Genomic DNA, 26,693 nt, shown 5'->3' with positions numbered 1-26,693 from the left:
GATAGATTTGAAAAAGGAGAAAAGCTGTTAGCTAAAAAAAAAGCCCATTACTTTTCACCCTCTCTGTCACAAAGTTGTAACTTTGACTGGATCATAGTTCCACAGGTAATGGATTCACCCAGGAACCAGTCTTCAGTCTAAGTTGAAAACCCACTTGTCAATGAGGGTTTTAATTCAACCTGTATCTGCTGATCCTTGAGATTCCAGTTGTCAGTGATCAGGGGTTAAGTAGAATGGAGACCATAGGTCAGAAAACATGCTCAATTTTATTAAAAAAATACATTTCAGTGCTCAATGCTTTACTCTTAAGAGAATATGGGATCTTGGCTTGCATGGAGGTATAGTGTACAAAAGCAGGGATGTTATGTTGAGTCTTTACAAAGCCCTGGTTAGGCTACAGCCCACATCCTGTTCTGATTGAGATTATGCAGAGGAGGTTTCCCAAATGGTTTCAGTGATTGAGAGTTTTTAGCTCCTAAGTTAGGGTGGAGGAGCTGATGGGGCTGTTCTCAATGGAAATAAGAGGATTCAGAACAGATTTGAAAGAGGTGTTCAAGATCTCGACAGATCCAAATAAGGAAGACGAAGGAAAGTTCTTCCCGATTGTTGATGGTACAATTGCTAAGGGAGACAGATTTAAGGATGTTGGCTGATGGGTGCGCACGTGCGTGTGTGTGTGTGGGCATGTGGGGAGGGGCTGCTGGGAGGGGGCTTATGAAACAAGTAGTGATGACCTGGAACTCACTACACACAAGGACAATGGAAGAACAGATGGATAATAATTTCAAAAGGAAATTGGAAGAGCACTTGGAGGAAGTAAACCTGCAGGGCCATCATCATAAACCAGGGGAATGAGACTGACTGGACTGCTCTAAGGAGAGCCAGTAGAGACTTGATGACCCGAACATTCTCTATCAGTGCGAGAATAGTTCAATAATTCTGGAGCTGAGCCTCAGGTGAAAAGTGCGAGTTAGGAGATTCAAACACTTACCTTGTTGCCCTTTTCTCCTTCATTCCCTGGGATCCCCTGATTACCTCGTTTCCCCTTTAACAAGACAAAAGTAAACACAACTTTGGGAAAAGGTGACAAAAAGACTAAAGAAAGACGTGTTTTTCTCTAACATCTTTCGGAATCTAATGGCATCCTTAAAATGCACAAACAGCCAGTTAAATCCCTCAGAAATAAAGCCACTGAAGTGGTGGAAGCGCAGTGACACAGCAAGGTCCCCCATTTAAGAATGTGATAATGGTTGGGCTGTCTGTTGGATACTGAGAAGGATTAGTTTTCTGATGATGCCTCTGTTTCCACACAATTCTGAGGTTGTGCCTCTTGGCAGTTCACAACCGTTGCTGACAATGGCTGGGAGGATCCTTCAGTGCAGAAGATTCTCTGATCTTCAATTTTATTTCCCCACAGTATTAGAATAGGGGCCAGCTCCCACTATGTTCATCTTGGAGAACTGCCTGTAGGAGAAGGGGCAGATTGGTTTCCTCTTACCTGTCCTGGGTGTCAATTAAAATGAGCTCAGTGGGAATTCTGAGCTTTTGCTTTCCCTCACAGGCAATACGCCAGCAAAGACCCACCTGTGTAAACCAGGTCCAGTAGCCAGCACCTGATACCCAAGGACTGAGGGCTTTCGTGGAGTTGGGCAGGAGGGGCTGGGCGGTGGGAACTATCAGTTTCAGGTGACTTTTCAACTTTCATTTCAAAAGCACCTGCTGGGACAGTTTGCTCTTGTGCAGCAGCCAGGAGGGTTCAGTTTCAGGGTGACCGACAGCTCAGTGATAGGACTCTGTTATGGATTTACCTGAACACTGAGGCTGCTATTTTCCCAGGTGCGGGCTAACAGGAAGAAGCTGTCTCCTTGTGGACTTTGTGAGGAAAATGATCCTGCTAATAGGATAATAGATACAGAGTGTACAGATACACGGGGTAATAGATACAGAGTGATGCTTCCTCTACATTGTACCGGTCAAACACTCCCGGAACAAGTGCAATATGAGGTTAGATACAGAATAAAGGTCCCTCTACATAGTTCTCATCAAACAGTCCCAAGATAGGTACAGCACAGTCTAACAGATAGAGACAAAAGCTTTGTCTACGCTGTCCCCATCCAATACTCCCTGGACAGGGATAGCAGGGACAGTGCAGGGTAGTAAATAGATTAAAGCTCCCTCTATACTGTCACCATCTAACATTCCTAGGCAGGGACAGCACCAAACAGGATACAGAGTAAAGCTTTCTCTGCACTGACCGTCTCAAACACTGCCAGGACAGGTACAGCACTGGGTTAGGTACAGAATAAAGCTCTCTCTACTCTTTTAACTTGAACATAAAACAGCCTTTATTCTTTTAGATTGGAAGTAAAGCTGCCTTGACACTGTCACTCTAACCCTGCTGAGACAAGAACATCTTGGGGTTAGATGCAAAGACAATTGCGCTCTACTCTTTTAACCTGGAAGGAAATGGAAAGTAAAGCTCCCTTGACACTGTCACCATCAAACACTTCAAGGTCAGGGACAGTGTAGAGTTAGACACAGAGTGAAAACCTCTCTATTCTTTTAAACTGAAGGTTAAACCTCCTCTACTCTTGAATTGAAAGTAAAGCTCTTGCTACACTGCCCCCATCAAACAGTGCCAGGACAGGTACACCGTAAGGTAATAGATACAGACTAAGCTTCCTCTATACTGTCCCCATCTGATATTCACAGGACAGGAACAGCATGGGTTAAGGTACAGAGCAAAGCTCTCTCTACATTGTTTCCATCAAATACTCATAGACAGGTACAGCTGGGGTTAGATACAGAGTAAAGCTTCCTCTACACTGTCTCCATTAGACACTCCCAGGACAGGAATAACATGTGGTTAGGTACAAAATAGGGTTAGGTACAGCACCAGGTTAAATACAAATAAAGCTCCTCAACTCTTTTAAAGTAAAGGTAAATGGAAAGTAAAGTTTTCTCTACCTTTTTTAACCTGAAAGTAAAACTGCCTTTACTCTTTTAAAGCAAAAGCAAAGCTCCCCAAGCTTTAAAGTCCCAATCTAACACTCCCAGGTCAGGGACAGCATGGGGCTACATACAGAGTAAGGTTTCTTCCACACCAAACACTCCCAGGGCAGGGACAGCACAGGGTTAGGTTTAACATGGAGTTAGGTACAGAGTAAAGCTCTTTCTATACTGTCCCCATCAAACTCTTCCAATTTAAATATAAGGAACATAAATATTAGGTTACAATATGGGGGAATTTTCAGGAAAATGGTAAATGAGAAGTGGTTAAGGACGAAATCACTTCCATGTTAAGAGGATATAAAGAGAGCTAAACAGATATTTTATGAGTGCAGTGTGAAATAAGAAAGCATTTGAGACTGCCATGAAAGTTTTGTTTAGACCCCTTGGTAGCATCTGTCAAGATGTAGATTGCATCACTGCAGACATTAAATAAGCCACATAGTTTAAGCAGTTGTGCATAAAAAGGGAATTTAATTGCCATACAGATTTATGCAAACTATCAGAAAGGCAGTGAATTTTCTGATTGTGTCTGGGTTATTTACAGCAGCAATGTACTTAAAAGGAATATTGAGGTAGGTTTAAGAGACAATGTAACAGTTTGTGAGTATTTAGCTCATTGTCATCACAATATGATAAAATGCAATGTCTTGAATGAAGCTGAGAATTGTGAAACGCTGGAAAGATTCTAGATTTTGGTAAGCCTGATTTCAGTGAAATGAGACAGAGACTGTCTACTGTAAACTGAACAACTCTGTTAACCAAAGAAGATTGATAGGAAGTATTCAAACAAAAATTCAACATTCAAATAGGTCAACCCTAAGCAACAAAAACTCTACTTACCAGAGGTACGTTACCAAATAAAACTAAAAAGAGGAGCCTACAAAAATGCAAAAGGAACAGCAAATAGGAAAGATCTGGGACAACACAGTGTGGAGCTGGAGGAACACAGCAGGCCAGGCGGCATCAGAAGAGCAGGAAAGCTGACGTTTTGGGTCGGGACCCTTCTTCAGAAATGGAGAGGGACAATGGAGCTGGGAAATAAATAGAGAGAGGAGGGGTGGGGTTGGGGAAGGTAGGTGGGATGGTGAAAGATGAGTATAGGTAGGTAGTGGTGGGACTTGGTCAGTGAGTTGGGAGGAGCGGATAGGTAGGAGAGAAGAGGGACATGTCAAGGAGGCGGGGGTGAGAGGGAGGGTTGGCCTTGGGATAAGGCCGGGGGTGGAGAGATTTTGAAGCTGGTAAAGTCCACATTGAGACTATTGGGCTGTAGGCTCCCAAGGTGAAATATGAGGTGTTGCTCCTCCAGTTTCCAGCCTGCGTCGTTGTGACACTGGAGGAGGCTCAGGATGGACATGTCATCCAAGGTGTGGGAGAGGGAGTTGAAATAGTTCGCGACTGGAAGTTGTTGTCGTTTGTCACAAGCAGAGCGCAGGTGCTCTACAAAGTGGTCTCCGAGTCTCCGCTTGGTCTCACTGATGTAGAGGAGGCCACATCGGGAGCAGCGGATGGAGTAGACCACATTAGCGGATGTGCAGGTGAACATCTGTCTGATGTGGAAGGCTTTTTTTGGTTCCTGGGATGGGGGTGAGTGTAGAGGCAGGTGTAGCACTTCCTGCGGTTGCCGGGGGTTGTGGGGCTAGTGGGAAGTGTGGAGCAGACGAGGGAGTCGCGGAGAGAGAGATCCCTCCGGAAGGCAGATTGGGGTGCGGAGGGAAATATATCCTTTGTTGTGGGGTCAGATTGCAGGTGGCGGAAGTGGCAGAGAATGATATGTTGAATCCGGTGGTTAGTGGGTTGATACGTGTGGACAAGGGGAATTCTGTCCTTGTTTTTGTTGTGGGGAGGGGATGTGAGGGCAGAGGTGCGGGAAACACAAGAGATGTGGTTGAGAGCGTTTTCGACCACTGAAGGGAAGAAGCTGTGGTCCTTGAAATAGGAGGACATCTGGGATTTTCGGGAGTAGAACGCCTCATCTTGGGAGCAGACATGGCGGAGGCAGAGGAATTGGGAGTAGGGGATCACATTCTTGCAGGAAGATGGGTGAGAGGGGGTGTATTCTAGGTAGCTGTGGGAGTCGGTGGGCTTGAAATAGATATTGGTTTTGAGGTGGTGTCTGATGTGGAAGGGTTTTTGGGTTTCACAATGACACCACCCGGAAACTGGAGGAGCAGCACCTCATATTCCACCTTGGGAGCCTACAACCCAATGGTCTCAATGTGGACTTTCCTAGCTTCAAAGTCTCCCCACCCCCGGCCTCATCCCATGACCAACCCTCCCTCTCATTCCCGCCTCCTTGACCTGTCTGTCTTCTCTCCCACCTATCCGCTCCTCCCACCTCACTGACCAATCCCCACCACTGTCTACCTGCACTCACCTATCACCATCTCACCTACCTTCCCCAGCCCCACCCCTCCTCTCTCTGTTTACTTCAGAGCTCCCTTCCCCTCCCCTATTTCTGAAGAAGGGTCCCGACCCGAAACATCAGTTTTTCTGCTGCTCTGATGCTGCCTGGCCTGTCATGTTCCTCCAGCTCCACACTGTGTTATCTCTGACTCCAGCATCGGCAGTCCTTACTATCTTGAAGATCTGGGACAAGGTGTGTACATGGAATCAGATCAAAGGTAACTTCACTGAATGGCAGAAAAGACCAGAGGGGCTTGAACAGCCGATTCCTGATCCTTTAATCTCAGGGCTGGTGCATCATAGGTTATTGCAAAACAAATGCTTTTATGCTGGGGATTCACCATCATTTCATTTTGATCCTTAACAGCCCATAGGGAGAAGTGCCAGCATGTACACAGCTCAGTGCATTGAGATGGGAAGCTCACTGTTTCCTTCCATTGAATCCTTGTATTTCTGGTACTCACATTTAACACCACCCTGGGTGAAGGCTCAGTTTTGTGTTCTACTATGATTCTTGTGAGACAGAAGACAGCTAAGCAAGTGAGAGAAATGATGATTGTACTCACGGTTTTCCCAGTGGCTCCTGGTTTCCCGATGTTACCCTGTGAAATGGAGACTTGTCACTTGAACAGTGTATGACAACCAATGCATCCAGTTTGATTAAAGGCAAAGAGACAAAAAACCTGCAGATGCTGGAATCCAAGATAGACAAACAGGAGGCTAGAAGAACACAGCAGGCCAGGCAGCATCTGGAGGAAAGGAACAATCAACATTTTGGGTGTTACCATTCTCCAGTCCCAAAGAAGGGTAATTAATACGCGAAACGTTGACAGCTCCTTTCCTCCAGATGCTGCCTGGCTTGCTGTGTTCTTCCAGCCTCCTGTTTGTCTACCTTGGATTCCAGCATCTGCAGTTTTTTTTGTGTCTAAACGGGTTTTACCACTGCAAAGTCTTTTCAAAGGATAACCACTTTTGAAGGAGTTCTCTGCCTCCCTCAGACATGAACTCAGTGAGTCCCTTTCTCACTGCCACGCTGCTGTGATCTCTTTGGCCCTTCAACTCTTTGACCACACCATGAAACAAACCCGCTACTGCAGTCATGTGACCTTCCTCAGTTCCTGTCGTCACCACCATCTCACCCCTCAAGGCCTACAGGTACATTCTAAACCCTCAAAATGTGGACCTACCTTCGATGCTCCATACCCAGTCCTGAGGAAGAGTAATACCTGAAATGTTGATTGCTCCTTTCCTCCAGATGCTGCCTGATTAAAGGCTCTCATTTCACTACAAACTCAATGATTCTGAATTTAGTGAAACTTGGTGAGCCACAGGACTCACGTTTACACAATATTTAAACCAACCTGATGCTTTTCTCCAACCTTCCACTAATTAAGCCACAAAAGGAAGATGTTAAGTGCTTGGAAAGAACAGCACTGAAGATTTGTTACAATTTTGTTAAGAGACAAGAATTATTTCATGAAAACGTGTGATAATGTAATTGGACATCAGGAAATAACACTTACTGAAACAAAAACAGAAAAGAGGATAAAATGCAATAAGGAAATTAATAAATCAAAGGGAGGATTTAATTAGACTCTATAAGTAAAAACAATGGCGATGGGAAACTCTGGAGATGAAAACAGATGAATCTATGGGAGCAGATGGGATTCACTTCTGGATACTAAATTAAATGAAGAACTCAGAGATGTGCCAATTGTTTAATAAATGATTCCCTTGAGTTAGAAAATTGTCAACGTCACTCCATTATTTAAGAAGGTTAAGTGAGATAAACCAGACACTATATATGGGCCAATTAGTTTAACATCAGTTGTGCAGATGACACAGAAATGTACTGTTAGTGGTTGAGTTACTGGACAAATGTGACCTGATTACAGACAGCAAGCATGAACTAACAGGTAAGTCACAGCTAACAAACTTCACTGAGTTAATTCAGTGACCCACCTTTTCTCCCTTGAAGCCACGTGGACCTGGTGCTCCGGGCTGGCCCTGTACAGAGACAATTTACATTGACAGGGTGACTTATCACGTTGGCAAGATACCCCGAAGAGCAACATGGCCCGTGAATTATTTCTTGAAATGCAATCATGATTTTTAATTAATGTCCTTCAGAGAAGGAAATCTGTCATCCCCACCTGGTCTGACCTACATGTGACTCCAGGCCCACAGCAATGTGTTTGACTCTCAAATGCCCTCTGAAATAGCCTAGCAAGCCATTCAGTTGTACCAATCGCTACAAAGTCTCAAAGAAATGAAACTGGACGGATTACCTGGCATCGACCTAGGCACTGGAAAAGACAACGGCAGAAACAGCCCTGTCGACCCTGCAAAGTCCTCCTCACTAACATCTGGGGGTTAGTACCAAAATTGGGAGAGCTGTCTCACAGACTGGTCAAGAAACACAGTCACACTCATGGAATCATAACTCACAGACAATGTCACAGACATCACCATCACTATCTCTGGGTATGTCCTGTCCCACTGGCAGGGCAGACCTTGCAGAGATAGTAGCACAATAGTATACAGTTAGGAGAAAGTTGCCCTGGGAACCCTCAACATTGATTCTGAACCCCATGAAGACTCATGGCTTCAGGTTAAACATTGGCAAGGAAATCTTCTGCTGAATACCATGTACCGTCCTCCCTCAGCTAATGAATCAGAACTCCTCCATGATGAACTACACTTGGAGGAGCTGAATTCTAGACGTGAGGTGAGAGTGAGCCCTTGACATCAAGGCCACATTCGACTGAGTGTGGCATCAAGGAGCCCTGGCAATACTGGAATCAATGTGTTTCAAGGGGCAAACTCTCTGGTGATTGGAGTGACACCTGACACATAGAATTTTGTGGTTGCTGCAGGTCTGTCATCTTGGTTCCAGGACATCTCTGCAGGAGTTCCTCAGGGCAGTGTCCTAGGCCCAACCATCTTCAGCTGCTTCATCAATGACCTGCACTCCATCATCAGGTCAGAAGTGGGGATGTTTGCCAATGATTGCACACTGTTCAAAACCATTCGCAACTCCTCAGACACCGAAGCAGTCCATGTTCAAATGCAACAGAAGCTGGATAATATCCAGGCTTGGGTTGAAAAGTGTCAAGCAACATTTGCAGCATAGAAATGTCATGATCATCTCCAATAAGTGAGAGAATCTAGTTGCTGTCTCTTGACCTTCAATGCTGTTTACCATCAATAGATTCCCCTACTACAAACATTGTGGGGGTTACCATCGACTGCAAACTCAACTGGACTCACCACATAAACACTGCTAAAAGTGGTTACAAGAGCAGGTCAGAGGCTAGGAATACTGCAGCTAGTAACTCATCTCCTGTCTCCCTAAAGTTTGTCCAATATTTATAAGGCACAAGTCAGGAGTGTATGGAACACTCCCCACTTGCCTGGATGGGTGTAGCTCCAACAACACTCCAGTAACTTGACACCATCCAAGACAAAACAACCCACTTCATTGGCACCACATACACAAGCATCTACTCCCTCTGCCACCAACACTCAGTAGCAACAGCATATCTATAAAGTGCACTGCAGAAATTCGCTAAGGCTCCTTAGACAATACTTTCTAATTGCATGACCACTTCCTCCTAGAAGGACAAGGGCAGCAGATACATGGGAATACCATGACTTGCTAGGTCCCATCCGGGCCACTCACCATACTGACTTGGAAATATATTGCCATCCTTCTCTGTCTCTGGGTCAAAGCCCTGGAATACCCTCCCTCATAGCATTGTGGGTCAACCCACAGCAGGAGGACTGTAGCTGTTCAAGAAGGCAGCTCACCACCACCTTCTCAAGGGCAACTAGGGTTGGGCAAGAAATGGTGGCCAGTCAGCGAGGCCCATGTCTCATGAGTGATTTAAATAAAATGATATAATGTTGGCAGAATGTGTGCGATGCAAGATCCAATAAACCAATTCATGAATAACTATGAATCCTGAACAAAAGACAAATTTTGTTGAAGTTTTTCACTTTGCACTCATCAGGATAATTCATAAGCTTTGCAGTTAGCTGTCAGTCATCATTCACTGGTACAATCTCCATGGTGACACCTCTACCAGAATCCACTTGCTAACCAACCAGTACTATTGTCTCATACAATATAAATGTTGTTTTTGCTTTACTTTGGGGTATTTGTTGAAAATTGTACTAATGAATGTGTCAGAGAACTTACAAAATGCATTTTTTTTCCAGCAATATTTAAGTTCTGTATGACCAAATCAGTATAATCTGTTTTGATTTGATGATATAGACTGAGGGAGGCTATTGTGGTGTACTGGTAGCGTCCCTACCTCTGAGCTGGAAGCAGCTGGGTTTCAGTCCCACCTGCTCCAGAGGTGTACCATAACCTGTCCGAACCAGGTGATCAATGTTAATACTATAAGTCAAACCCCACTATTCCCACAATTGCCATAACACTTAAAGACATTTTGCAATCTGCAGAATTCCCCAGTCGATCTGTCTTTTAGCCCTTGGTTGATGTAGAGCAGGAATCAGGTTTCTCTGAATAACAAAAATTACTAGTTATTCCAAATAAATAAGATTCTAGCTGCAGGTAAACAATTATAAATCATCAACCTATAGCCCTACCAATTAAAACCCAAACCCCCTTATAAACTTCTCCATACACATACATACAGTCAGATTAAAAAAAACGTGGGTGCTATGGACAGAGGGAAGGACTGGGAAGGCAGCTCAGCTCCTGTCTACAGGATTTGCTGTGATGATCCTTTTGTTGATCAGAATTCTGCCACCCAGTCTTCATTTTCCAGATTCTATCACTTCTTTGCAGGAAGAACAAGGTGACTGCTTCACACTTACAAATGTCTCTGATTAAATAAGTCACAGCCTACAGCAACTAGAAAATGGAAATAAACTGACAATATTCAGGCTTGAGATGTTTGCTACTACAGAGTATAGACAGCTCCTTCGCCTCAAGAGGTCTGATGGTTTCCACCAAAGCATTCACAACCCCAAGCTATTCAGTTACGTAGGAGCCAATCACATAGCTGTTGACAGGCAGAAGGTCTTGTCATTGATAACTGATCACTAGTCCACAGGCCAATCAGCTACCTGTTGTCACAGAACACTCCATTCATACATTTTTGTTGGCTTCAGCTCAAAGGTTCCATGGTTGCCTGAACCAGTAGCTGTGTAAACAACATTCACAGTCAGTGTCAGGTTCCTTGCTTTTATAATAAGAAAGTGCAGAAGTCCTTCAACAATCCTTGTTCATTAAAAGTTATTTTCTCATTTCTGTCCAAGATCAAAAACATACAAAAATAAAAATATATGATCATTACATTAAAAATATCTATAATCCTTAAGAGGTTATTTCTAATGTCAGCAGCATTGATAACCTCTCTGACTCAAACTCAATTTTCTTTCATGGGATGTGGTCACTGCTGACAAAACTGGCATTTTTAGCCATTCCCTAGTTGCCCTTGAACTGAGTGACTTGCTCAACCCTTTTCTGATGTTTTCTGAGGGTCTGGAGTCACTTATGAATCAGACTGGGTAAGGATGGCAGATTTCCTTCTCTAAAGTTAACCAGATTGTCATAAAAAAAAAATCAATGATAGTCAGTGATAGCATCGCTACCAAGAGTGGCTTATAAGTTTTTATTTAATAAATTCATGCCATGGTGGGGTTTGAATTCATGTCCCCAGAGAATTAACCACGGCCTCTGGTTTACTGGTCCAGTGCCATTCACCTACTGCCTCCCCTTTACTCACAGGTGGTCCGGGTTCTTGAACTCCTGGGGGTCCTGTGTCACCTTTAGCGCCAGGTGGTCCGGGAATTCCCACAATGTTTCTGAGCTCATCAGTGAGCTGTGGACAGATCTTGCATGAGTCGCCCTGTGTTACAGAACAGACGCGAGATGCTTTACATCAGCGGCTAATCCAGTTTCTCTCCTGCCTCTCCAACAGTACAACAGGGGAATGATTTTACAATTGCTCCGCTGGCCTGTGTACAGGCATGCTGAGTACTGGTGCTCTTGGCAACACTGTGAAACTGACAGCAGTATGTGATGCCTTACAGTGGGAGCTCCTTCTCACCTCGGTTTAGGAAACTCTATCAAAGCAGTGGAGGCTGCTGGACCCTCACGAGACCAAAGTTCTCTGCTGTGGCAAGCTTTGTTTTGGTGGCAGGGATCTGACCAAATCCACACGCCTTATCCCAGGAAAATAGCTAACCCATCAAAAGGCAGCTGGAAATCTGACCCTCTCCCTACCCTGGCATCAATGATAGTGACCCCCGAATCCAGGAAAGTGATAGTTTCTGCCAGATTCTCACATGGCTGCCCTGTCCTTAAAGCAACTTCATAATGTATGGATGTTTCTCTGATTTCTGAAACCCTCTTCAAACTTAGCATGGAACCAACAGCTGCTTTGTGTATTGGCTGGAATTATTTGCCAACACATCATTTTTCCTGCCATGATACAGAATCAGTCAACACACTTTTGACCTATGATAAATTACCACTTAGACTTGATGGGTATTTCCCTGATACCTGTGCTCACATCAACTATTTGAAGTGTAACCAGATGAGGTTAGCTGCTTAATCTGTGTGGAACTGGTTTAACAGGTCACCTGAAAACATCAATTTTCTGATCAATTCAAGCCACAACGAATCTAACAAAAAATCCCAAAGCACATTCAAACCATATCAGGGTTATTTGACGGAATGGGTTACCTTGGCCTTACAAGAGCTGATTTCAGATTGCAGCAGGTCTTGCCTGCCCCTGAATTTGTATTCATAAGATCATAAAATAAAATCATAGAATCGCTAGTGTGGAAGCAGACCCTTCTAGCAGCATTCCCCTCCCATCAAATCCCTGTAATCCTGCATTTCCCATTCTATAAAAAGAAAATCAGAGACCTTGCAAAATGGCTCTCCATTTCTAAGGATGATGTTGGAACTGAGAGGTTTTGACTCACAGAACCCCTATAGTGTGGAAGCAGGCTATTCAGCCCATCAAGTCCACACTAACCCCCCAAAGAGCATCCCAGCCAGACCTTGCCCCATCCCTGTAACTCTGCATTTCCCATGGCTAAGCCACCTACTCTGCACATCCCTGGACACTATTGGGCAATTTAGCATGGCCAATCCACATAACCTGTACATCTCTAGACTGGGGGAGAAAACCCACACAGACTCAGGGAGAATGTATAAACTCCACACAGGCAATCACCCGAGGATGGAATTGAACCTGGGTTCCCGAAACCGTGAGGCAGCAGCGCTAACCACTGAGCCACCGTACTGCCCTGGCTGCTTAATGAGTAATTGCTCCTTTAAAAAGATAGAATTGTGGGTGGCCTCTTTTACATATTGTGAATGGTTCAGTAAAGTATACCCGGGACCTGGATTTGGCGATCTGAAACATGGAATCACAAAAACAGGCCATTTAGCCTATTGAGCATTAAGTGGTCTAATTAATTCCAAGTCCCTGTACATTCCACATAGCCCTGCAAATGTTTCCCAGTTATCTGCATTTACCCAATTCCCTTTAGAAAGTTACTATTGGAACTGCTTGCACCATCCTTTCAGGCAATGTATTCTACGTCATAACAGCTCGTTGTATCCAAATAATTCTCTTCATTGCTCCCCTGGTATTTTTGTTAACTATCTCGGCCAAACTTACAATGTGAGCAAGGGAAGCACGTGTTTCTGTTTGTGTAAAAGAAATTAACATTTACTATGACGGACGATTAGGCTAGAATTCTCAGCTTTTAACAGTTAATGAGCTCACCTTCTCTCCCTTCAGACCAGGATCTCCTGTATCTCCCTGAATAGAATTTAAACAAAGATTTATCAGATAAAGAACACATATTGTTTTATAAGATTATAGTGTCTGGGACAGAGTCCAAATTAAAAAATAACCAACTGTCCAAGCACTCACCACAGTTATTTTTAAACTGGAAAATCACCAGGACAGCAGCGAGTTCTGCTCCCAGAGCTCAGAGATGATGCCACGTCTTGTCCATATTGTGGGATATGGGGTCAGCAGAAAAATGTCACAAAAAGAAGCTGGACTAAGGGTGGTCGAAGACAGGCTATTTGGAGCACTGAATGACCTATGCATCTAACCTCTATTTCAATGCCATCTGACCTCTGACCCCAAAAAATACCATACACCAGCCAACCCTTGATCCTTAAGTACCCCACTAACCTCCTAATACATGATACTGATCCAGTCTGGATTGTTTAGCATCTTACCTTCTCACCCGGTGTTCCCGGAGGTCCAGACATGCCCTACATTTGCAAACGAAAACAGACTTAGATATCATGTAATACCTGTTGGTGCAAACCACTTACAGACAAGGCAATCAGTCCATCTGAATCTTGTGACAGCTGAACACCTTCATGTACATTCCTGAGAGCATTGGTATCCAGACAGAAACATGCAGCAACTAATACTGCCACTCCTCACTCTCCCCAACAGTTTATACCCTGACTGTGGGTGAACTGCAGCTGATTAATGATGACATTTAGTGCTGCTAAAACAGAAACACGAAAGCTTGCTAAGGTTTCAGAAAGGAGAAAGAATGATTAAGGGGTGCATATCCCACTGTATGATCGGCATTATCTCCAAAACTGGCATTATTTTGCATAGTCAGAAAGGTTTGCTTTCAAGATTTGATCACTTTGGAACAGTTGCCAGGGCAAGTTAAAAAAAAAACTTTCGCTTCCCTTTAAAGCTAATTCAGCCTCTTAGGGATATGGGTTTTCAAACTCCACTGTTTCTCTGGACTCCAAAAGCTTCATCTCTCCCAGGAACAGCCTTTCTTCAAGGGGCTGCAAATAGTTTGTCTCTCACCAGGATACAACTTTTTCTGTCCATAAATCTACAAGACTTCCCCAAAACTGCCCACTGGTCATCACCAAATGTGAAAAAGAGCTCACACAAATTTCTATAATTCACAACAGTTGTGAACAGGCTGAGAATTTACAACTAAAATCTTAAACAAAGCAAGGACATATTTCTGGTGTTTCATGTTAACATTTGAAAAAAGTTTTTTTTAAATAAAACCTCATTATTGATTCCTGTGCTTTGCTTCCTAAATCTCTGAATTCATTTTTTAAATATTAGAATACATTGCGTTAAAAATGGAAAAACTTCGCAGTTATATTTATGTTAATACACACTTCCTAAAATGCAGAAGCAGTGCTTTCAATCTTCAATCTTTATGCACAAAGATGGTTCTAAAGAAGGCACTTATTTCTTATGCCATTTCCATTTCTTTAGGCTGGTTTATACATTCTACACCTTCAATGTGGTTCATGGGAAATCCCAGCATAACTCATTAATTTACACTTCTGGAAATTGCAGACCGGCCAATATGTTTGATCCAATGGTATACTACATACCGAGTTCTGAACTCAAGCTGGCAGGTCAGCCAAGTGCAATCAACATGGACTACCTAGTGACAGAGCAAAGTAAGATTCCAGGATTGTGATTAGCAACATTAGCTATGTAAATTAAAGATAGGGAAAGGGCCGTGATTTCCTTTCTCATTGATTCTTGGGAGGTCACTTTCATTGGCATAAAATGATTGCCTATCCCTAATTCTCCTTCAGAACTGGTGGAAATTCATCAATGAGTTGTCAAAGATATTAAATACCAAGCAAGGTTTCTATTTATTCATAATAAACACCGAAAGAACTGCTGATGCTGTGAATCAGGAACAAAAACAGAAGTTGCTGTAAAAGCTCAGCAGGTAGGTCAGCATCTGTGAAGATAAAATTCAGAGTTAATGTTTTAGGTCTGATGACTCCTGTTTTTGTTCTGTTTATTCATTCATAGGATATGAACTGCTGGTTGGACCAGCGTTTATTGCCCATCCCTAGTTATCAGTGAGAAGGTGGTGGTGAGCTGCCTTCTTCAACCGTTGCTGTCCAAGTGCTGTAGTTAGATCCACAATATTGTGAGAGAGGAATTTCCAGGATTCTGGCCCAGTGATACTGAGGAAACAGCGACATATTTCCACGGTAGGATGGTGAGTGGCTTGGAGAGGAATTTGCAGGGGGTGGTCTTCCCATGTATCTTTGTCTTTGTCCTTCTAGATGGTAGAGGTCATGGGCTTGGAGGGTGCTATCAAAGGAGCCTCGGTGAGTTGCTGCAGTGCATCATGTAAATGGTACACACTGCTTAGTTAGTAGCGAGGAAGTGAGTGTCGGAGGTGGTAGATAGGTTGCCAATCAAGTGGGCTGCTTTGTATCAGATGGTGTTGAGTTTCTTGAATGTTACTGAAGCTGCACATTCTGGACCTATGTGTTGAAAAGATGGTGGGGGCAGGCTTTGTGGAGACGCGAGGTGAGTTGCTTGTCACAAATTCCAAGCTTCTGAAGATAAAATCCAAACGAACTGTGGATGCTGTGAATCAGGAACAAAAACAGAAGATGCTAGAAAAGCTCAGGTCTGGAAGCATCTGTGAAGAGAAAATCAGAGTTAACGATTGGTTCTGAAGTAGGGTCACTGGACCCGAAATGTTAACTCTGATTTTCTCTTCACAGATGCTGCCTGGTGAGCTTTTCCAGCAACTTCTGTTTTTGTTCCAAGCTTCTGAGCTGGTCTTGTAGCCACAGTATTGATATGGCTAGTCCAGTTCAGTTTCTGGTCGATGATAACCTCCAGGATGGGGATGGTGATATCAAGGAGTGAAAAGATAAGAAAATCTCAAAGATGATATACAGAAGTAGGTTTTAAAGATTTCCCAGCTGCGTATACAAAGCTGTCAATCTGTTTCCGACCATCATAGAACCTAAAGTGAACAAGTTCAGAACATCCAAAGATTAATGCAAAGTTAAAACAAATTGAAGAAACTGGCTCACAAGAGCCTGTAATTCAGCACCGTCTTTGGAGTCTCACTCAGAAGATTTTGCTTGGATCAGCATTCAGCTAAATCTGGAATATAAATAATGAAAAATAAAAAAAAAGAAAATTGCTGGCCTCACGAGCGATTTCTGCTTCACTTCAATGCAGCCAGTTTCAACTTGCCAAAAACATTGCATCAGAACCTCCTTCTGGAGCAGACAAAAATAAATTTTGGAACATTTCCAGTTCAGGCTTGTTTCATGTTGCACTTGACAATCCTGCTATTTATTTATCTCTCCTTTTCCATACAATATGCAATTCCAAACCCACAAGCCTCCACCATAACTGTCCACCTCATATCCAACATCAGAGAGGCACCTGGCTTGGAAATCTCTGCACTGACATTCTCAAAGTTAACTATTAATGCAGATTAAAACAAAATGGCTTTCCTCAGTTGAAAGATGACATCTTTCCCTCTCTCTGAGGAAGTATCTTGCTCCTGCTTATCTAATCCCCAAAATGACCCAGGTGAGAGCAAAGCTCCACTGTGGGAGTCAAAACTGTAAGATCATCACCAACACATCCAACAAGGAAATTAGAGCTTTTTTTCTCACCCAAAGAGTTGTGAGAAAGTGGAGCACACTATTTGACAAGGTAACTGAGCTGAATAGTGAGGAAGCTCGATAAAAACATGAATTAGCAAGGTATTTGTATTTGGGTTAGCTGAAATGGGTGGGAGAAGGCTGCTGAGCACTGTAGCATGGACTTTTGGGGCAAATGATCAGTTTCTGTGCTGGTATATCATAGAATCATACAAAACAGAAGAGACCCTTCAGCCCATTGACTTTGTTACGAAGTTGGGTAGAGTATTCATGAATTGGAAGGCAGGAAGTTAGAATTGTAGGTTAAAATAAATGACAGTGGGAAAGAAGAGTACCTGGTCTCTTTAAGAGATTGTGCTTTGTCTGTGCTTTTACAAGTACTGTGCACAGAGAGTGCCCGAATTGAAACATTTTGTATTGAGCAGCCAAGCTGCTTTTTACTGAGACAACAAGTTTGAATTTGGCCAATAAATTTCAACGAAGCACTCAGCAATTCAAAGCCAATTGAATTGAAAAAACTGATGGTGTTGACATCCTGAAACCAATCATAGTATAAAAATTTGATGTGTTGTAGGGGATATATAAGAAAGGATTTTTGACAATCAGGAGAGACCCAACTGTCAACTGCCAAGAGACAACACTTTTTTTTTGCTCTCAGAGAAAGCAACATTTAATTAAAACAGCTAAATGTCCTCACAGGAGCAATTACAGAGAAAAACATCCCTGACAGCAGAATCAGTGGCCGAAAGACATTTGTGATGTGAGATCAACAGAAGAAAGGCTGGAGAAAGCAGAGAGTTCCAGAAGACAGTCTGTATGAACTTGGAGAGATTAAGTTTTAATTTATTGTTGTCTTATTAATTGGGTTTATATAAGTGGGACTTGTGTTTATTTGAACAGCATTCCAGTAGAATTTAGTTCAATTAAGGATTAGTTAGTAGTCGAAGGGGGAATTGATTGGTTTGTTAGTAATTCTGTAAATTTGGTCATTGATAGAGCTACATAAATAATATGTTACTTGTTATTTATAAAGTTAATCAGGGATTTTCTTTCTTTTAACCACTCTTTTAACAGGTTATGAGGGGAAAGACAATCTTCTCTGGGTGTTTTGGGGGTATTTATTAGAAGAGAACCTCTACTCCAGTCATAACAGATTTGGGCTTGTGTTTTGGTTTAATTATCAGAGGGGTTCGGCCATTCCCCCCCTGTAACAAATCTATATGCTAAAAATACACTAGTACCTACACTAGTCCCATTTGCCCTGACGAGGCTCATAGCCTTGAATGTTGTAACATTTCCAAGTCATTCACTCTGCAGTCCTGCTACATCCAGTCATGAATGGTGGTGGACAATTAAACAACTCACTGGAGGAGGAGGATCCACAAATATCCCCATCCTCAATGATGGAAGAGCCCAGTACATCAGTGCGAAAGATAAGGCTGAAGTATTCACAGCAATTTTCTGCTAGAAGTGCCAAGTGGATGATCTATCTCGGCCTCCTCCAGTGATCCCCAGCGTTACAGGTACCAGTCTTCAGCCAATTTGATTCACTCCACGTGATATCAAGAAACAGTTGGAGACACTGGATACTGCAAAGGCTACGGGCCCTGACAACATTTCGGCATTAGTACTGAAGACTTGTGCTCCAGAACTTGCCGCTCCCCTAGCCAAGCTGTTCCAGTACAGTTACAACACTGGTATCTACCCGACAATGTGGAAAATTGCCCAAGTATGTCCTGTACACAAAAAGCAGGACAAATCCAACCTGGCCAATTACTGCCCCATCAGTCTCCTCTCGATCATCAGGAAAGAGATGGAAGGTGCCACCAACAGTGCTATCAAGCAGCACCTGCTCAGAAATCACCTGCTCAGTGATGCCCAGTTTGGGTTCCGCCAGGGCCACTCAGCTCCTGATCTCATTACAGCCTTGGTTCAAACATGGACAAAAGAGCTGAATTCCAGAGGTGAGGTGAGAGTGACAGCACTGGATATCAAGGCTGCATTCAACTGAGTGTGGCATCAAGGAGCCCTAGCAAAACTGGAATCAATGGGTATCAGGGGGAAAATGCGCCGGTGGTTGGAGTCATCCCTGACACGAAGGAGGATGGTCATGGTTGTGGGAGGTCAATCATCTCAGTTCCAGGACATCTCTGCAGGAGTTCCTCAGGGTAGTGTCGTAGGCCCTATAATCTTCAGCTGCTTCATCAATGACCTTCCCTCCTTCATAAGGTCAGAAGTGGGGATGTTCGCCAATGATTGCACAATGTTCAGCACCATTCGTGACTCCTCAGATACTGAAGCAATCCATGTTCACATGCAACAAGATCTGGACAATACCAGGCTTGGGCTGACAAGTGGCAAGTGGCATTCGCGCCACACAAATGCCAGGCTATGACCATCACCAATAAGAGACAATCTAACCACTGCCCCTTGACATTCAATGGTGTTACCATCACTAAATCCCCCCCTATCAACATCCTGGGGGTTACCATTGACTCAAGTGGACTCACTATATAAATACAGTGGCTACAAGAGCAGGCCAGAAGCTGGGAATACTGCGGCGAGTAACTCACCTCCTGACTCCCCAAAGCCTGTCCGCCATCTACAAGGCACAAGTCAGGAGTGTGATGGAATACTCCCCACTTGCCTGGATGGTGCAGCCCCAACAACACTCAAGAAGCTTAACACTATCCAGGACAAAGCAGCCCGCTTGATTGGCACCACTTCCACAAGCATCCACTCCCTCCACCACCGACGCTCAGTAGCAGCAGTGTGTACTATCTATAAGATGCGCTGCAGAAATTCACCAAAGATCTTCAGACAGCACCTTCCAAACCCACAACCAGTTCCATCTAGAAGGACAAGGGCAGCAGATATATGGGAACACCACCACCTCCAAGTTCTCCTCCAAGTCACTCACCATCCTGACTTGGAAATATATCGCCGTTCCTTCACTGTCGCTGGGTCAAAATCCTGGAATTTCCTCCCTAATGGCATTATGGGTCAACCCACAGCAGGAGGACTGCAGCGGTTCAAGAAGGCAGCTCACCACCATCTTCTCAAGGGCAACCAGGGATGGGCAAGAAATGCTGGCCAGCCAGTGACGCCCACATCCCACAAATGAATGGAAAAAAAAAATTCAAAGCTCATTAAAGTGCTTTTCAAGCTTGTGAGGTTTCTCACCTCAAATACACTCCCAGGCACTGTACTCTCACCTCCTCGGGTTGAAAAGTTTTTTTTCCTTAAATCCCCTCTGAACCTCCTGTCTTTCACTTTAAAATTATGCCTCCCTTGTTATTGATCCATCGACTAAGCTGCTTTGTATCCATCTGTCCATGCCCCTCATAATCTTATACACCTCTATCAGGGTCCCCGTCAGTCAAAGAAAACAACCTCAGCTTATCCAGTGTCTCTTCAGAACTAAAGTGCTTCATTCCAGGCAACATCCTGGTGAATCTCCTCTGCAACCCCCACCCACCCCTTGGCTGGTGCATTCATATCCTTCTGATAGTGTGGTGACCAGAACTCCACACAGTACACCAGCTGTGGCCTAACAATAATTCTGTACTGCTCCAACATAAACTCCCTGCTCTTTTAAGCTATGCCTTGACTGACAAAGGCAAGCATCCCATATGCCTTCTTATCTACTCTATTAACTAGTCCTGCCACCTTCAGGGATCTATGGACAAGCACATCAAGATCCCCCATTCTTCTGAATTTCCTCGTAACTCTACGTGATTGCACAATGGCATATCATTTGGTGTCGGAGAGCTTTGTATATGTAGCTTCTGAGAGAAGGGGACATGAGTGTCATGCGTCAAAAATGGGTAAGAACCCCTGTTCTGAAGATGGGTCCCTGGACCTGAAACTCTGCTTTCTCTCCACCGATACTGCCAGATCTGCTGAGCTTTTCCAGCAATTTCTGTTTTTGTTTCTGATTTCCAACATCTGCAATCTTTGGGTTTTTTTGTGTGCCATGTGTGTTGTCAGCACTTTGAGCAATAGCTGTGATCTTCCCTACTATAATACGACAAGAAGGCTCCATCTTTCCTCTTCAGCATTTGTCAATAGCTTTTGGCATGATCAGTCTGAATTCTGCTGTCCAACTCAATGGGACTTCTTAAAAACTGATTCATGGGATGTAGGTACCACTCAGCCAACATGTATTGCCCATCCTTAACTACCCTGGAGTAGGTGGTGATGAACCACCTTCTTGAACTGCTGTAGTCTAGTGGGGGCTAAATTGCAGTACATTTATAGAGGGGTTCCAAGATTTCAATGAAAAAAACAGAAATAAATTTCCAAGTCAGGATGGTGTGTAGCTTGGAGGGGAACTTGCAGGTGTTGGTGTTCTCATGTATCTGCTACCCTTGACCTTCTAAGTGGTAGAGGTTGTGGGTTTGGAAAGTGCTGTTGGAGGAGCCTTGGTGAGATACTACAGTGCATCTTGTAAATGGTGCACACCATTGCTACTGGAGGAAGTGAGTGTTGAAGATTGTGGATGAGGTGCTTGTTAAGCGGGCGGTCCTGTCCTGAATGAGCTGACATTACTTGCTTCTCTCTCACTCACCTGGTCATAGCTGGGATATCTCCATAAATGACTTCTCATCACACCCCATCACAATCCCAAGGCTCATCAAGGATCTGCACTTGACCTTCCTCCTGTCTGACCTTTTGAAATCCTTATCCAGGCACTTTAAGTCTCTAGACTCAACTGACCTAATGATTCTATCTTAACTGAGGACACTTGAGGTATAAAAGGCTGTGTGACTACAACTGGCTAAGTTAATATTAGCCCAGACACTGCAGTGTGCATGACTGTAATCTATGTGAATATGAGGATCTGTGATAAATATCTGTCGAATCTTTCAGTACCATGTTAACCATGTCTAGTTCTTATGTAACAGAGTTAGCATCAGGTACAAATACCCTCCTGGGGGCAAAGGCCACATCATGGGGCAGACATCCTGCACCACACATTTGAAATTCTTATGAACATGCTGAAAATCATCACCTGACTTCATCCCTCCTTCTGTAATGTGCTCCAGTTCAACAGCCCTCAGAAAATTCTGCATTCTTCAAACTTTTGCATTTAGTGCTTCGTCCCTTCCTTCTTCTCCATCAACAATGAGAATGTCTTGACTCAGCGTTAGTAATCACTCACTAACCTTCCTTACAAGGCAGTTTCAATTCGAAGAGCATCACGCTCAATCTAATCAACATTCCAAACACATCTCAGCAGCGTTTCGGGGCACTGAGCCTCGTGAGGAAACATTAGGGCAGGTGGTCAAAATCTCAGTCAAAAACTTCAGTTTTAAGTAATGTCTTAAAGGAAGAAAGTGAGGTAGACAGGGGAGGGTTGTATGGAGGGAATTGCAGAACCTGTTGCCTCACCAGCATAAGACAAGCTGAGTAATAGTAAAACAATTAAAATTAAGGATGCTCAGAAGGCCACACAGGAGCACAGAGATCTCAGATGTTTGTGGGACTGGACAAGATTACAGAGGGGTAAAGCCATGGAGGGATCTGAAAATAACAATGAGAATTTTAACATCAGGACATTGGTTGACTGGGAGCCAATGTAGATCAGTGAGCACTGGGGTGATAGGTGAACAGAGCTTGACATACATTAAAGCACAGGGAGCAGAGTTCTGCATGCCATCAAGTTTATGGAGGGTTCAATTTCAAAGGCCAGCCAGGAGCAGACTGGAATTGGCAAGTCTGGAAGTGACAAAGGTATGATGAGAGTTTTATCAATAGCTGAGGAGGTCGTGAACTTGGATGATGTTAATCAATGGGAGAATAACAAGAGGTGTGGAGAAAGTGAGGAACCTTGGAGTCCACAGATCCCTGAAGGTAGCAGGACTGCTCAATAAGGTGAATAAGAGGCAACTGTGATAACCTCTGTTTTGTTAGCCAAACTATAGAGTATAAGAGCAGGGAGATTATGCTGGAAATATATAAAGCATTCATAAGACCACAACATGAGGCCCAGACTGGAGACACGCCGCAGAGAAGAAAGACTGGATAGGCTGGAGATGTTTACCATGCAACAGATGAAGCTGAAGGATGACTTGATTGAAATGCACAAGGTTATAATGAGCCTGGGGGAAGGTGGCACAGAGGAAGGAAGGATCTATTTCCCTTAGGAGAGAGGCCAGAGAGCAGAGATCATAGATTGAAAGTGGTTGGGTGTTCAAGGTTTGAGACTCACTGCCTGAAAGGGTCAAGGAAGCAAGAGATGGATCTCCTGTTTCTGTGCCATATATAATTCTACATAAGTTTAGGAAATTAAATCCAGGACAAGTGTTATTATGGGTGTACTTGACATAGGACACATTGTGTGCTGAAGAAACAGAATATTCAGCAAAGCAAACACTGTTAAAAGTGCCGATTTAATGGCTCCATGCCCTGTGTGTTCAACTTCTATTCTCTGAGTTTCCATCTGCGCTGATGACAGAAGCTGGGCAGCAAGCAATCAAAGCACTGTTCCACTGACAAGAGCTTGAACATATGAACTTCATCAAGTTGTGACATCCATCAGGAGTTTCCAGTCTTTATTTCAATTACTACAGCCATTCAGGTTCATTCATTTGGCATATTCACTCACTGTAAGTGTTGGCAAATGCTCACTGCACAAGATTTCAGGCCCTGCCAAACATTTAATTTCCAAACACAGACTAGGTAGGCATGTGTACAGTCACAGCTGTTAGCTGTAAAACCTCCCATTGTATTCAGTTACTCCTGGAAATTTCACTGTCATTTCAAAGATTCAGATGGGCCAATTGGCAGTACAGAATTTGAACCTTGTAGAAAAAAAGGCACATTTACCCAAAGTTTCTCCTCTTGCACTCATCAGTACAATTTACCTGCTTGGCATTTAATTGTCAATCATCATTAACAGGTACATTCTTTGTGGCAACGCCTCTACCGATCACAGTCAACTGGCCAATCGAGCAGCACTCTCCTCTCATGCCGTATAAATTTTGTTTTCCCTTGCTTTGATATTTCTTGAAAACTGCCCTGATGAGTGCAAAAGTAAATCTTTTGACAAAATTTGTCTTTATTCAGCAACACTCAAATTCAAATGAATCAACTCACTTGCAATGTATGGAATTTGATTAATCCAACTCTTTCCCATTCACTTGCAGTGTATAGGATTTCAAAGGATCAAACCCTTTCCCATTTATTCACAGTTGTCTCTGTTAATCAAACCTCTATCCATGCTAACATATTACTCTAAACCCATGAACCCTAACTTTGTGTGACAACCTCTTGTATATTATTTTATCAATTATTTCTCAAAAATCCAAATACATCCTCCTCTTATCCATCCTTATAGTTAATCAAAAATTCAAAGGGCTTTGCCAAACAAAATTTCCTTTCATAAAACCATAATTTGTGAAAGAAGCAATAACGGTGAGACGAGGACAAGATTTTTCACACAGAGGGCTGTTAAATAAGATAAAAGATAAAAGTGTTAGGGCGAGGTACTGGCTTAGATAGCAGATTGGTTGACCAGTAGAACATAGAGAGTAAAGATAAAGATTGAGGATGGCAACCGGTGACTAGTGGAGTTTGACAGGGATCATACTGGTGGAGGCAGGTTGACTCAAGTGGTTGGGGTCTGGAGCGCACTGCCTGTGAGTATTGTGGAGGCAGTGCAAATTATGACTTTCAAAAAAGAATTTAGTCAAAAGGGAAAACATAGCAGGGCTGCAGGAAAACAGCAGAGGAATGGCACCAGGTGCATTGTTCCTGTACAGAGCTGCACAGACATGTTAACCGCTTCCTGTCCTGGACTGTTCTTGGGTCAATAACAATAATAATAGCAGTAACAACAGCCAAAAAAAAACAGCAACTAGAGTAAGAAATGCCCCAGTCAGCCACCAAGAATCATAGTCTTGCTTCATGTAGTACAGAAACCAGAGAGATGGGTAGTCAGCAAAGCCTGATGGTCCATTTTGCCAACATGCTAACCAGTCATAAGCATTGCCATGACTGCTCTGAATGGGGCTGGATTCACTGTTGTTGAGTCAGCAGGGAGCAGATGTGAAAGGGCTGTCTGCTCCAAGGGACCTGCCACAGCGCGTGTCACTAGTGGACAGATTATGTCTGTGGCCTATTCCCAACTTCTCCCAGACAAGCTGCAATTTCATTCACAGGGATGGGGTCATGAACCAGCAGAGAAGCAATCTCTGCTGCTTGCAACCATTTCTGTTTCAGTCTCCTCAGGTTCAGCAGACAGGGGCTCACAACATGAGCTGGGTCTGAGACTTATCGACAGGGAGACAGGATGAAAGAGTGAAAGAGAAAGCGAGAGAGAGGGTGAAACAGAAGGAGAGAGATAGAGACAGAGGGACAGAGACAAAGAGATACTTAAAGCAGAGATATAGAAATGGACAGCGAGAGAGAGAAAAAGGGATGTGAGGAGAAAGTGACAGAAAGCAAGGGTAATTAGAGGGGCAGAGAGAGGTGGTGGGGCTGGGGAGAGAGAAAGTGAGATAGAGAAAGGTAGAGACAGTGTGAGGGAGAGCATGTAATACCGCTCCCCTGTGGTGAGTTTAATTGGGGGGGAGGGGACAGTTAAACAGAGGGATAAGTAGAATATGGGGATCCACTGTCATCCCATGTTTGCACAGTTAGTGCCCACTTATGGGACTCATTCTGACATCATTGGTATTAACCCAACGGGGGGCAAGAGGGTGCACAATACAGGAACTAACAGAACCTTTGCAAGTTCAATGGCGGGCTCCTGGGGAGAATTTTGGAAGGTGGGGTGTGGAGGGTTATGCCCATTGTTCAAAGGTACTCAGTGCTTGGTCAAGGAAGCCAGGATTGGGGAGCACAAGCTCACTGAGAACCCGGGTGGTTCCTGATACCACGGGTCTCTCTGAAATGAAACAAAGCCGGACTCCCACTTAGTCTCCAGCCAACAGGACAGACAGCCACTGCTTCCATTAACCACCGCTGCTTCCATTAACTACCGCTGCCTCCATCAACTACTGCTGCCTCCATCAACTACTGCTGCCTCAAAAACTACCACTGCCTCCATCAACTACCACTGCCTCCATTAACCACCACTGCCTCCATCACCTACCACTGCCTCCATCAACTACCGCGGCCTCCATCAACTACCGCGGCCTCCATCAACTACCACTGCCTCCATCACCTACCACTGTCTCCATCAACTACCGCAGCCTCCATCAACTACCGCAGCCTCCATCAACTACCACGGTCTCCATCAACTACTGCTGCCTCTATCATCTACCACTGCCTCCAAAACTACTGCTGCCTCCATTAACTACCATTGCCTCCATTAACTACCGCTGCCTCCAAAACTACCATTGCATCCATCAACTACCACTGCCTCTATTAACTACCACTTCATTAACTGCCACTACCTCCATTAACTACCGCTGCATCCATCAACTACCACTCCATTAACTACCGCTGCCTCCATTAACTACCACTACCTCCATTGACTACCGCTCCTACAGAATATACAGCAATGATTCAATTAAACACCAGCAGCCTTTACGAGTAAAGTCCATTTCTATTAAAGGAATGAAAGTGTAAACATGAAATGTGTTTGATTTACCTTACAATGGTAGAAGTTAATGAACGGCAGTGGTTAGTTTGGACAGTAAACATTAACTACAATACGCTTCAGTCATTAATCAATAAGTTTTATGGGAGATGTACAGAAGCAGGATTCTATCTGCCTGAGGTAGAATCAGGGGCTGCCTCCTCCACACCGCATTCACAGTGAACAAAATTATAGCATTGTGTTGTGGATCAAAAAACAATCACAATAATCTACCTTCGG

General features: G+C 43.8%; 1 protein-coding gene across 1 annotated transcript in view; it reads right to left on the bottom strand.

Annotated features, from left to right (window-relative positions):
* The window catches only part of LOC109913044 (collagen alpha-1(XVI) chain-like), a 137,453-nt gene that overhangs the window by 26,630 nt on the left and 84,130 nt on the right, over positions 1 to 26,693 (bottom strand). Inside the window, exons 19-24 of the mRNA XM_048612964.1 lie at positions 13,664 to 13,699; positions 13,197 to 13,232; positions 11,178 to 11,300; positions 7,378 to 7,422; positions 5,982 to 6,017; positions 992 to 1,045 (exon numbers count right to left, since the gene is read on the bottom strand). Coding sequence (XP_048468921.1) covers positions 992 to 1,045; positions 5,982 to 6,017; positions 7,378 to 7,422; positions 11,178 to 11,300; positions 13,197 to 13,232; positions 13,664 to 13,699 — 330 coding nt within the window. The remainder of the gene's footprint in view (positions 1 to 991; positions 1,046 to 5,981; positions 6,018 to 7,377; positions 7,423 to 11,177; positions 11,301 to 13,196; positions 13,233 to 13,663; positions 13,700 to 26,693) is intronic.

Source organism: Rhincodon typus, chromosome 27 (assembly GCF_021869965.1).
Source record: "Rhincodon typus isolate 14 chromosome 27, sRhiTyp1.1, whole genome shotgun sequence".
Taxonomy (NCBI): domain Eukaryota; kingdom Metazoa; phylum Chordata; class Chondrichthyes; order Orectolobiformes; family Rhincodontidae; genus Rhincodon; species Rhincodon typus.
The sequence above is the reverse complement of the archived record's forward strand: the minus strand, read 5'-3'. Positions and strand labels throughout refer to the sequence as shown.